This window comes from Mesoplodon bidens (genome assembly GCF_964165515.1).
Source record: "Mesoplodon bidens genome assembly, chromosome: 5".
NCBI lineage: Eukaryota > Metazoa > Chordata > Mammalia > Artiodactyla > Ziphiidae > Mesoplodon > Mesoplodon bidens.
In genome coordinates, this window is record NC_138161.1 from 95,092,623 (window position 1) to 95,105,710 (window position 13,088).

Consider the following 13,088-nt stretch of genomic DNA (forward strand, 5'->3'; position numbering starts at 1 on the left):
ACAGTTTGAAGAGGAACAGAGAAATAGAAAAAAAATAGAAACAAACCTGAACCAAAATTTTGGAAAAATATAGAATAATAAACTGTACCAAATTATATTTTTGGAGGAGACATCTTAGAGGGAATATGGTAATAACATCAATTAGAAAACTGTGTTTCCCTAACACAATGGCTCTTAATCCTAGCAGTGCATTAGAAACAACTAGGAGGCTTTAAAAAAAATTGAATGCACATTTCTGAGGGAGGAAACCAGGCTTCAGTGCTTTTTAAAAGATTTCCAGTTGATTTTAACGTGCAGCCAGGGTTGAGAACAACTGCCCTACAGCAACAGAAACCTGGTCTTATTTAACATGGTCAGTCCACTGAGAGTTTACTGGTTGCTATTGATACACAGTTCCCCAAACTTTAAGTACTGTATTTAACTTCAGTGTGTACCTCTTCTAGGTCTTTTCGCCATTCTTCCAGGACTTCCACCATAAGGAAAGGAGCCCCTGGACCAACATCCTCTAAGATGTTTATATGGACCAGTGGCCGGACCTCTTCATCTTACAGACATGATGAGAAAAGGTAAATCACTGGGACTCTGGAGGCTTTTCAGAATCATTTAACCGGAATACCCAGAGAGTATGCCAAAGAGAAAGCATTAGGCAACTGAGCTTTATATTTTGCAAGTGTTAATGTGGGATGGGCTCTACATTGAGGGGGTAGGGTTTTAGACACCTTAGCCATCCTCCTCCTTGCATTCTCCATGCTCACTCCTAACACGTAGCTTTACAAAGGTTGTTCCCTGTCAGAAATGCCCTTTACACATGCACATATACACACACTGGTCATTTAGCTAACTGTACCTCTGCCTTCAGATATCCATCCAATCAGAACCTCCCACTATCCTCTTGATCAGCACAGAATTTGTGTTTTACTCTCCCCTGAATTTTCACCTCCTACCACCATACCTGGCACATAGTAAGTGCTCAATAAATACTGAACTGAAATAATGAAAATTGCATTTCAAGGCAGTGGACATATGACAGGGAAGGAAAGCAAAAGCTAAGAGAGAATGAAAAAAGGATAGACAAGTCCATGGAGCCCTCAAACTCCTTGGAAGAATAGCCTGGGGTCGGGGAGGAATGGGGGAATAAGAAAAAAAAATTAAAGGGCAAAAGCAGTGATAATGAAAGACAGAATGACAATTATGCAGCTCAACCCAGCCCTCCAACTTGGGAGTAAATACATTCATAAAATTCTCTGGCCATTTTTAATATTTGGTTTCTCTTTCTTTTTTTCTCCTACATCTCTCTCTTTCTTATTGACCTGGTACTATTATTTGGGTTTGATGAAGCTAAATTTTAAACACAACTGCCTACACCAACATATTGCAGCTTAGGCAAGGCTCACCTGCCTGCAGAATCTGACAGAAATCAGGATTGATAAATGTGGGCACAAGAAGAAGGACCTCAGGGAGGTTTACTTGAGTGTAAATTTTATAGCTGGTACTTCTATTTTTCCTTTTAACAATCTGTATTTCCCTACAGATAAAATCCTTTAAAAATTCTAAAGGCAAAACTGTTCTTCACAATAATTACATGTTACAGCAAAAATTTGGAAGCAATTTATTCACAATAGAAAATCTGTTAAATAAATCATGGAATGTAATGTATCACTTAGCAGTTAAAAATGTTTTGGCATAATATTAACTGACAAATCAAGTTGGAAAAGTGCATACATACTATAATTGCAGCCACAAAAGAATATATACATAGGAAAAGGCGTGGAAGGAAAAGTACGCTTCTTACTCCTCCATTTTCCAAATGCTTTGTAATATGTTATATTATCTTAACTATGGAAAAAATGATATGATGTTTAAGTAAAATAGGTTTTCACATGCTTTTTCTCAATGCTTAATCAAGTTATTTTTAATTTGCTTTCAAGCAACTAAGTTGAATCATCTTTCAGCAAGAGCTTTACTATAAGACTGAAATTTTGTGTCATTTTTAAATTCCATATTTTGTATGAAATTTCCTCATTTCTTTAAAAAAAAAAAAAGGTTGCTACCATTGATGGTGCAGAAAGGCAGAGATTTTGTTGCCCTACAGGAATAGTGTGACTGTCAATGGCCAGTCCTCCTTAGATTTTGAAGGTTTCATCAGAGCAGGTGAAGCATGATGTATTTGTTTCAACTTCTATTTATTCTCAATGAGTAATTTAATTAGATACATTTTTCTATATATATAAATTTTTTTTTTTTTCTTTTTGCGGTATGCGGGCCTCTCACTGTTGTGGCCTCTCCCGTTGCGGAGCACAGGCTCCGGACGCGCAGGCCCAGCGGCCATGGCTCACGGGCCCAGCCGCTCCGCTGCATATGGGATCCTCCCAGACCGGGGCACGAACCCGTATCCCCTGCATCCGCAGGCGGACTCTCAACCACTGCGCCACCAGGGAGGCCCTATATATAAATTTTTTACAAACAAAAGGATTAACATTTAAGAAGCAATTACTCTGCACTGCATGTTTTCATAAACTGTTCTCTTCTAATTTGTAAGATAAGGATTATTATGCCCAATTTACAGTTGGGAAAGCTGAGGCTTAGAGAGTTTAAGTAACTTCCAAGGGTGCAACAACTAGCCAGTGATTGAATTAAGATTCAAACCCAAGGTTGTACTCTCTCCCCCACACCCCATGGCTTACATAGGTCCTTGTCAAACATGAGATATTCGGAGCAGCAGTGAACAACCAAGCCCACAGGGGGAAACTATGATAAAACAGAGCTGAAAATTATATATCACAGGAGATAATAAATATGTGAATATGATATATTGGCAATATTTGTGGCATTAAAAGGAGCAAATAATTAGCTTCATATCCTACACCAGTAAGATTCTATAAAACTCTTAATTACTACTTTCATGTTTTTATTTTCAAAGCATGATTTCAGTAACTATAGGGTTTTAAATAATTAAAATATTGACTCTAAGTAAATCATTTTCAGAAAGTTTTATTTATGGGATGGGGATGCCAAGGCTTATGAAATCAATCTGCATGACTTTGGCCTACAAAGTCAAAGACAAATGGAAAAACAGGCAAAGAATACAGCAATAGAATGACACTAAGCCAGTATCCTTAGTTTGATGCTGGTTCATTTGCCTGTACCTCTTTCTTAACCACATCTCTGTCTTCAGCGCCTAATTCACAGACTCTTGTGGAACAAGACTCAGATTTAAAAACTGACTTTAAACAGCAGCTATTGCTCTGCTTAATACTCTTGGTGGCAGTAATCATGGTGATAAGGAAAGTAATGATGGTTGATAATAAATCTAGATAATTAAGGTCCTCAAGTTAATTATTTGCAAATAAATTAACTAGGTTGTCTGGAAGCACTGCCCAGAACTGCTGGTAACTGTTCTACCCTCAGTTTCTTATTCTGCAAACCTGGCCTCTGTGTGTTCAGCTTCTCCAACTGTGTTCCCCCGGCAATCCCAGAGGCCAGGCAGCCAAAAACCCTTGGCTCCACTCCACACTGCCTTATTCTGAGACCAGAGACAAATTTGTCAGGATATTGGCTTCCCTAGGATTCCTCAAGAGATGCAACATCAAGAAATAAGCTTACAGACAGGCAGAGCGACTAAGTGGAAGTAAAAGTCCACTGAAAATTCTGAAACCTAATTTTTATGGTTCGAGGGAAGTTGAAGTCAACTTTACATTTTTTTCATTATTTTAATGCAAAGCCAGTCCTTTTTCTGATCCTCTGCTATAAGCAAAACACTGGTTTCTATCCTTATCCTCCATTCCACATGCCAGCAATGTGAAGGAATACTTTTTCTTCTCTGAACAAATTTCTTTGTTAGGTGAGCCTACGTTAATCTCTAAATCGCAGGAGGCAAAATAAAACAAGAGCAGCAATAACTAATTTAAAAATTAAAGAAGAGAGAGGTTATTAGCCAAGGACATTACCACTGAGTGTTTATCAAATATTCTTTGGATTGTTTATATTAAATATTGAATTGGAATAAAGGAACATTTATCACATGTTACCATACAGAGAATGATGATATAATAAACATCTGAGTACCCTTCATTAAGCTTAAAAACTAAAACAATCAGAATTTTTGAAGCCCTTGAGGGTGCTTCCCTAAGAGCGTCCCCCTCCTTATCCCTGCCCCCACCCAGAGATAACCACCTTCCTGTTTATCATTCCCTTGCTTTTCTTCATGAGTTTGTCACATGTGAATGCTCAAACAATACATTGTTTACTTCTAAATGTTTGGAGACTTTAAATAAATGGAATCATACCATATGAATTGTTCTGCAACTCACTGTTTTCACCAAACATGGTCCCATGATTTATCAGTGCTGATGTGACTAGCTGTAGCTTATTTCGTCTGCTGTGTAGTATGCCATTATATGAATAGACCACCATTTATTCATCCAGTCTACTTCTCATAGACATTGGCATTATTTCCAGTTCTTTTTGTACTGACAATGCTGCTATAAAACTTTTTGTTCATGTCTCCTTGTACATATGTACAAACATTTCTTAAGTTTTACACCTAACTTGGGAATTGTTGATTCAAAAGTATGCACAGCTCCCACTTCACCAGGCAATGTCATTGTTTTCCAAAGCAGCTATAGATATGATTCCATTGCTCTAGAGTTTTAGGGGTTTTAACTTTCATCAGTCCAGAGGGTATTGTGCTTTCAATTCCCATTTTTCAGATTAGTAATAAGATTGAGTCTACGTCCCTAGTCCTTTTCTGTAAAGTGCCTGTTCTAACATGTGGCCCATTTTTAATTGGATTTTTGTCTTTTTCTTATTGACTTGTAGGAATTCTTTATAAAAGTCTGTTTTCTTTCATTTAAAAAATTTAACAGACTATAGAAAGGTAACCATTGAGAATGGTTGAAAACAAAATGAGAGAACTGGAAGATAAAGTGAAAGAAATATCTCAAAATCCAGAGGAAAAATTACAAAGAGATGGAAATCTTAAGAGGAAGGATCAGAAAGTTACATGTGAATGATAAGAGTTCCAGGAGAGGGGAAAGAGATGGAGGAGAGAAATAACAATGAGACTTCCTTTTCTGACAGTATAGTAGACCAAATACACCAACCCTCCTGCAGCAACAATTTAAAATGCTATATAAACTATTAAAAACTTTTATAAAAGTCTCTATTAACCCTTTGTGTGCAAACAGCTTTTCCCAGTTTACTTGTATTTTCACTTTATGATGTCTTTTCATAAACATGGCCTTAACTTTAATGTATTCTCAGCAATTTTTCAACATTTTGAAATCCTTTCTTATCCCAAGTTCAAAAGGGTATGCTCTGATACAGTTAATATTTTGTAGGTTTGCCTTTCACAATTAAGGCCTTAATCATCTGAAGTTTACTGTTGTGTGTGGTGTGAACTAGGCATCTATTTTTTTCTGTATAGATAACCAATTGTCCAGCACCTTTTGCTGGATAGTTTGTCCTTTCCTCAATGATCTAAAAGTACACACGTATCATATATTAGGTTTCCACATACACATGGATATGCTTCTGGATCTCTACTCTGTCCTACTGGTCAATTTTGTCGACCTCAGACAAACACCACCCCTGAGCTTACAAACATTAGCATTATAATGCATCGTGATATCTGGTATAAAAGTTGCCCACCTTGTTCTTTTGTAAGTAGAATTGTATTTGCTATCCTTAGATGTTTGCACTCCCATACTTATTTTAGAATCAGCTTGTCCAGTCATACCCCACTTCCCACAAAAGCTCTTGTGATTTTTATTGGAATTTTATGAAAGCTATTAATTTGTGGTAAATTTGCATCTTTATGTCACCAAGTCTTTTTCTGAATATGATCCTCCGAATGATTTGTATAATCTAGGTAGAACCTACCTATAAATAATCAGAGCCTGGTATTTCCATCATGAGGATATTTTAAACTGATGATTCAATTTTTAATGATTTAGAACTATTTAGATTTTCTAGCTATTTCAAAGCAGTTTCACTAAGCCATACGTTTGTAAGAATTTGCTATATATTTAAGTAAATCATATATCAAAGTTTTTAAATGTCTTGCTATAAAGTTGTTTCTAATACCCTCTATTATCTTTCTAATCTAACTGTATCTGTACTTATGGTTTTTAAATTCCTGATATTTATTTGAGTCTTCTCTAGTTTTTCTTAATCAGTCTCATCAGAGGTTTGTCTATTTCATTAGTCTTTTCAAAAAACTAATCTTTGATTTCATTGATTCTTTAATACAGTGCATCTTTTATTCCATTTATTTCTACTCATGGTTATTATTTCCTTCCTTACACTTTCTTTTAATATATTCTATTAATCTTTTCATAACTCCTTATGTTGGATGCCTAGCACATTAATTTTCAGGCTTTCTTCTTAACTAATATAAACATTTAAGATTATTTAGTTCTATCTAATAGAACTAATAGAAGGTGAGGATGTACATACATCTAAAAAACATAGGAGACTTTGGTGGGCGGAAGGCAGAACAATGGCTGTTTTAATCCATGCCACTCTCAGCTCTGCCATATGAGATAATGAGTTGAGTGCTCCTGGGGCAAAGATACATAGCAACTCTGCCTGTTTCAACTCAGCTGGCGTTCAGCAATCCACTGCCCCACAGATTCACTTTGTAGGATCTAAGAGAAGGCACTTTTCCTTGAAGTCTGGAAACTAGAGCTCTCAATGCCAGAAAAGCTTGAAATTTTCCTAGAAGGAATACTAAATGTATAGTGATAGAGTACAATGGGCACTGATAGGAAGAGAGAAGCCAGGAGTCTGTTCTAGCCATGGTTCTCTGATTTACTTGGTTTCACTTGGCCATTGAGCCTCCCTACACTGGCTGCCTCAGTGTAGGGAGGCTCAATATTGAAGCCTTTTCTAGCCCACATAAAGGAACATACTTTGTGAGCCTAATAAATGCAAGAGAATGAACCTACAAAGATGAATGTGGTCTGGCTCTAACTCTTGAGCCACTCAATATTCACTGGGCCAGAGAGGCATAAATATAAATATTTAGTATGTTAAGTATTATGGTTACTATGGTTAGGTTTCTGAAGGGCCTCCCCAAGTTATGACAGATATACATAATTCTTTATTCCCACCTTCCCTCCTCTTTCCTGCACCTGTCAGTGCCCCTCACCTCTCTGACTGCTTTGGGACCCTTTGTAGATCTGTCTTCTTGCCCTTTCCAAGTTCTAGTACCCTTGCTGAGTTTTGTTTCTGACTACCTAGGGAGTCTCATTAAAGCCCACAGTGTTCATAGTTACTTCTGGACACAAATGATGCCCATATCTAAATTTTCATCTTCTCTACCACTGCTTTTTTTTCAACCCCTATTTAACACCCGAAATGCTGGGAGAGTTTCAGAATCAGTCTCTTAGCCTCCAGGAATAAACCATTCCAAACAGCCAACCACACTAACGTGAGTGATCTTTCTAAAGTACAAAGCTAATTATATCACTTTCTTGCTTAAATTCTTTTAGTGGCTCCTCTAACTTCAGAAGACATACAACACCCTTTATCTCTGACCCCTGCCTATCTAACCAGCTCATTACCTGCCATCCCCCACTCACTGGATCCTGGAATCCAACCACTCTCAGCTACCCTATTCCCCTTATCAATTGTTTGCTCATTGGAGATTTAATTCAGTCTATTACTGAATCCTTTAACCATCACCACTTAAACTGTTATGGCCACCTTGGTTTAATTAAACATGAATTAAAACATTCATGTTCATAAATCAAGTCCTGAGCCAAGTTATCCATCACCAATCTACTGAATGCCCAGTTCAAGGAGTGTCCAATACAGTGATAGCCAATTTGCCTGAAGCCAAATTGCCAAATACTAATCCATTTGCCAGTTGATCTTTTTGGTGAATTTATCAAATTTAGTTACTTACCAAAAACTTTGTATAATCATTGTAACCCTCATAGTTCTATGGGTTAGTAGGAACCAAAAAGACTGCAGGGGACCCAGATTTGGGGCCTTGAGACTCTCCTCCTCTGTCTCTCAGTCTCTGCAGCCATTGTCCCTCTATCTCTCAGCGCCTGTGTCTTTTCCTCCCTGTGCTCCAGACACCCTCTGTTTTCAGGGTCCCCTGTTCTCAGGTCTTCCTCCCCTTCCCCCAACCCAGCCATGCCCTACTGCTCTCTCTATTCTTTGTTTCCTCTCCTCTCCGCCCCTGGGTTTCCCTCTCTCTAGGATCAGCAGGCCAGGCTGCATTATGCTGATTCTGCTCTTCAACTTTCCCCCAGCAGAGGGTCCCACCAATCTTGTCCAGATCCCTCCTGTTCCAAGAATAGGACAAGAGCAAAGACAAATTAAACATTTTGTTATAAGGACAAAATAAAACTGTTCAAATAAAACTTAGCAGAAACTTCAAAAAGCTGTTAAAAATTCCCCACCCAAAATCAATTACCATAATCTTATGAATAGTTAAAAGAAACAAATTTTGGTTAATTGATAAAGTTGCCAAATCTATCAAAGTCATGAAATTTGCACAAGAATCTCAGTGATGCTAAAATGTTAGCAAAACAGCAAATAACTCTAAAAAGGACTTGAATAAAATCATTATAAACGGAAAGGCTCCCATATGAAATGCTAAATTTTTGCTATATCTATTAGAAGAATATATTCATACACATATTCAAAAAATATATATCTATGAATATATTCATAAGAATATATTTATAAAGAGACTAAACCTACCTCAGAAACTTACCTAGCTTTTAAAAAAAAACAAACAGATCTTAAAATACTGTTAAAAAGAACATATTAGGGCCTCCCTGGTGGCGCAGTGGTTGGGAGTCCGCCTGCCGATGCAGGGGATACGGGTTCGTGCCCCGGTCTGGGAGGATCCCATATGCCGCGGAGCGGCTGGGCCCGTGAGCCATGGCCGCTGGGCCTGCGCGTCCGGAGCCTGTGCTCCGCAACGGGAGAGGCCACAACAGTGAGAGGCCCGCATACCGCAAAAAGAAAAAAAAAAAAAAAAAAAAAAAAAAAGAACATATTATAAGAAGAACATAATTCAATGTATTTTTAAAATATCATCTTAAAATATTCTTAAGAAAATATATTCATATTAATTTACTATACTTAAAACAATGCTCCTTAAAATAAGTCTTTGTTAAATCTGTGACTAAGTGGGCAAATTATTCATCTGGCAAAGTGATCCTTCAATAAATTGGCAAATTGGCTAATCATGGTGCATTAGCCATTCAGTAACTGAACCTTTGGCAAATCAGCGCCCAGCATATTGACTTGCTTCCTTTCTGTACTCATTACAATAAGTCTCCTTACAATGCATTGTAATGATTGGCATCTCACCCAGCTCCCTCAGGACATGTCTTATTTACTCTGTATTCCCCAGAACTTGGCACAGTATGTTTCATCTTATGAAGACTTTAAAATGCTGACAAATGAATAAACAAATGAATTAATAAATGACATTTACCCTGCCTTAACATGAATAGTTTTCTTCCTGCAGGCTAAATACCAAGGGAATCTGAATTTAAATGAGTGAAGCCCAAGGAAAAATTTTTTTCTTGCATATATTTTACTCTTTATATCCATGTTTGTATATGTACAGCCTCATAAATAATTTGCTTGTGAACCACAGGACTACTATCAAACTTTAAAAAACTATCCAAATATGGAGTATGAAATAAAATTGTATTGTGTTGACTATGGCTTGAGGTAAATATAAAGCTTTATTGGACAATTAAAATTTTTTATACAAAATATTTTGTTATACTTGAATTTGTCTTGTAGTTTTATTAATAACTCACATTCTCCAAAAGGATTTGGGCAGAATGCTCCCTGTGTATGTAGAAAAGACTGCACATATGTACTATTTGTTATTGCCAACATGTATAAATGCTGATTTGTATCCACCATACTGATTCATGGTTCACCATGAACCATGAAGCCACAGCTGCTCCAACAGAGCTTAAACATACTGCTTCGCCAGTATACACCAAGGCTAGATCTGCTTCAGAATCATAAATCCAAATTCCTGCTCTATACCTACGGTTGAATATACCCCATATTCGAAACTTATTTTATAGTCATGCCCCAGAGTCATTATTCCTCCTGAGAGCTCTACTTCAATGAACTATTCTAGCCTTCATTCCCTTATTTCTCCCCCTACCCCTTTTAAGAAGATTCCACAGAGAATAGACACAAAGAGCCAAAGAGAGATGAGCTGTCCACTCTGTTAGTAGTGGCAGAGTAACCCCCAAAGTACAAGGCTTCCTAGTATGAAGGACAATGTTTAGGCCTGAGGCCCAAAATATAGCATCATGCTCATTCCCCCGGCTTTGAAGACAACTTGGCATAGGAGGGGCACCTCACTAATCCACTTAGTCTCAGGCTATGGACACTCCCTTCCCCACCTGGGGCTTACTACCTAGAGATAGCGAGGCCAAGGCACACCAGGCCTGAACAAAGGCAAGTCCAACAGGGTGAGAAAACAATTGTGCCACTCATAAACAGTGATCTTCAGTCTCACCCAAAATGTAGACAGGGTCTCTGACTGTCAGGCTCTGGCCTATCTCACCAATCAGATTAGTCAATCCTCACCTGAGCTCAGGACACTATGTTTGTGGGGGAGAGAATCTATAAATGAACAATCAGCCTCTCCCTTCTTATCCAGGACAGCAAAAACACCCCCTTTGGAACCAGGAAGAATAGCAAAATAAGGATCCCTGCTTTAACACCCTCTACTATTTCCCCAGTCGTCCAAGTTAAGTTCTTGGGCATAAATCTAAACTATATCCTTTTTCTCACTTCCTCATCATCCCCTATATTCTATAAGTCACCAAATCCTGAAGTTTTATCTCCTAGATATTTTTCCATACATCCTTTTCTCTCCATCTACCCTACCTCGATCCTAGATCCAGCCCTCATCATCCTTTACCAACACTATAGTAACAATCCCCTAATTCTTCTTTCTGATTTAAGTCTGCTTCCATCGCTAATCTAATCTCCACCCTGAAGCCAGAGTGATCATTCTGAAACTCAGTTCTGATCATGTCAACCTCTGCCATCTTCCCATTAACTACAGGATAAAGGCCAAGTTCCTTAAATGACTTACAAAAACTCTTCATAACCTACTACCTCTCCAAACTCATCTGCCCCATCTCCCCTGTCCCACACTCATCCGAGTAATAATAAAATTTGTGTAGTTTCTGACAGTCAGCATGTAGTTGCAAATCTCCATCCTTTGTTCATGTGATTCCTTCTGTCTGAAATGCCCTTGATTCCCTGTGTCATTTGGTTAACTTGGATTCAATCTTGAAGATTCTGTTTAAGGCATTTCTCTTCCAGGATGCCTTCCCTAACCTTAATCCTTGCTCCCTGTCCTGCTCTCTCAGGCTGGGAAAATTACTCCTCTTCTATACTCATGCTGTGAATGGCTCCATCATTGAATTTACTACCCTATGTTGATATTTTTTTTCATGTTGGTCTTCCTGTTGGGTAGGGGCCACATACAATAACTAGAGGTTACCAGCATTCAAAATAAGTTCGTAGACTTTAACTGAATCTTTATTCCTCCAAATTATTCATTCATTCCTTAACTTATCCATTAATTCAATTAGCAATAAATTCATTATTGTTGAATTTCATGAGTATGTCCCACCTCACTCACCCACTTTCATTTTGCTGAGTAATATCCTGATTTCCCAGATGTGTTTAGCCTGCATGGAAACCAATAATTTCCCCTCTTCTCTACACATCCCAGAGCACGTGAAGAACATTTGTTAACCACTTCCAAATTGTGATTTGTTTTTAAATTACCCATTTGAATCATTTTTGTATTCTTCTTGTTCTAGTAACATAACGGACTGATTACACTGCATCTCTTTTATGGGTGTAGACTGATGTAAGTGAGGCAGTGTGACAGCCTACTACTCTGGAGCTGAGACTATTGCTCCCTCCTTGCTGTCTCCCACCTGCAGGAAATCCAAATCTCAATGCAGCCATTAGAATTAAATACATTTTGATAAATAACAACAGGAAAGTAACAAAAGATTATTATTTTACAGCAGGCCTTTGAAGCCACTCAGACTCAGCCTGTCTCTTCTTGCTTCAGAAGTCTGGCTTTAACTGAATGGGCATTGATTTTTTTTTTTTTTTCATTCAGGTTCATAGAGGTTCAAGTTTAAGAGCTTTGATATAAATCCTACATTTTCCAAAGAAAATCTCACAAAAGAATGGGGAAACTTAGAGGATGGGTGGTGGCTAACCTGAGGAAGTCAAAAGCCTGCAAGATGGCCAGCCAGCTAGCTAGTCCAGAGGCACTGGGCTTGGGAGCTGGAGAGTAATAAAAAAGATGGGCTCTCAGAGCTTCTGGCCATGAGGAGAATGAGTGGCCATGAGTGAGTGCTGGTGGGAAAGAGGCAGGAAGGACACGGTCATGAAAAGATGAGGAACAAAGGCCTCTATTTAGCTATGATTCTCCTACTATAAAGGGCCCACTCCTCAAGGAAAGAGTAAGATTTATATAAACTACCTCATGAAGAGAATTTTTAAATAATAGCAATAATGATAATAAACTAATCCATTAATTTTATACTCTAATAACCAGATTAACATATAGTCTTCCTTAAAACCTTTTGGAAATACACTAAGTACACACATGTTCTCACACTTCTATAGGAAATCAAAATATCTAACAACCAGTCCAGAATGAACCAGCGCCCCAGAATGTATGCCAGCCATAAACACCAGTAAGGCCATCCTGGAGCATGAAGCTGAATAGAATCCCTGAATATACACACAATTATACAAATAACAGGCATCTCTTTCCTCCTCTGCCAAGTTCCACACTGGATTCTAGTTCTTTTTCAAGCAACGAGAGTGACTAGTGATGAAAATTTAAAAGGAAAATCTGAAGTCTGTCTCGTGTATGTTGGCTTTTTATCTGAAGCTTAAAATAAAAATGGCATAAGAGCTTCTTTCTTCATTTTCAGCATTCTATGTGTCCTCCTCTCTGTCCCCAAGCCCTAAAAGCCAGCAACTCCCCCACTCCCACACCCCTGCAATCCAAAGCTCCCTTCTCCGTGGCTTCTTGGTTG

At 38.1% G+C, this 13,088-nt stretch overlaps 1 protein-coding gene across 1 annotated transcript in view; it reads left to right on the forward strand.

The window, feature by feature from the left end:
• Nucleotides 1–510: 510 nt before the first annotated feature.
• KCNMB2 (potassium calcium-activated channel subfamily M regulatory beta subunit 2) overlaps nucleotides 511–13,088 on the forward strand; it is a gene marked incomplete at both ends in the record, with an annotated part of 30,301 nt that continues 17,723 nt past the window's right edge. Inside the window, one exon of the mRNA XM_081234702.1 lies at nucleotides 511–566. Coding sequence (XP_081090828.1) covers nucleotides 511–566 — 56 coding nt within the window. The remainder of the gene's footprint in view (nucleotides 567–13,088) is intronic.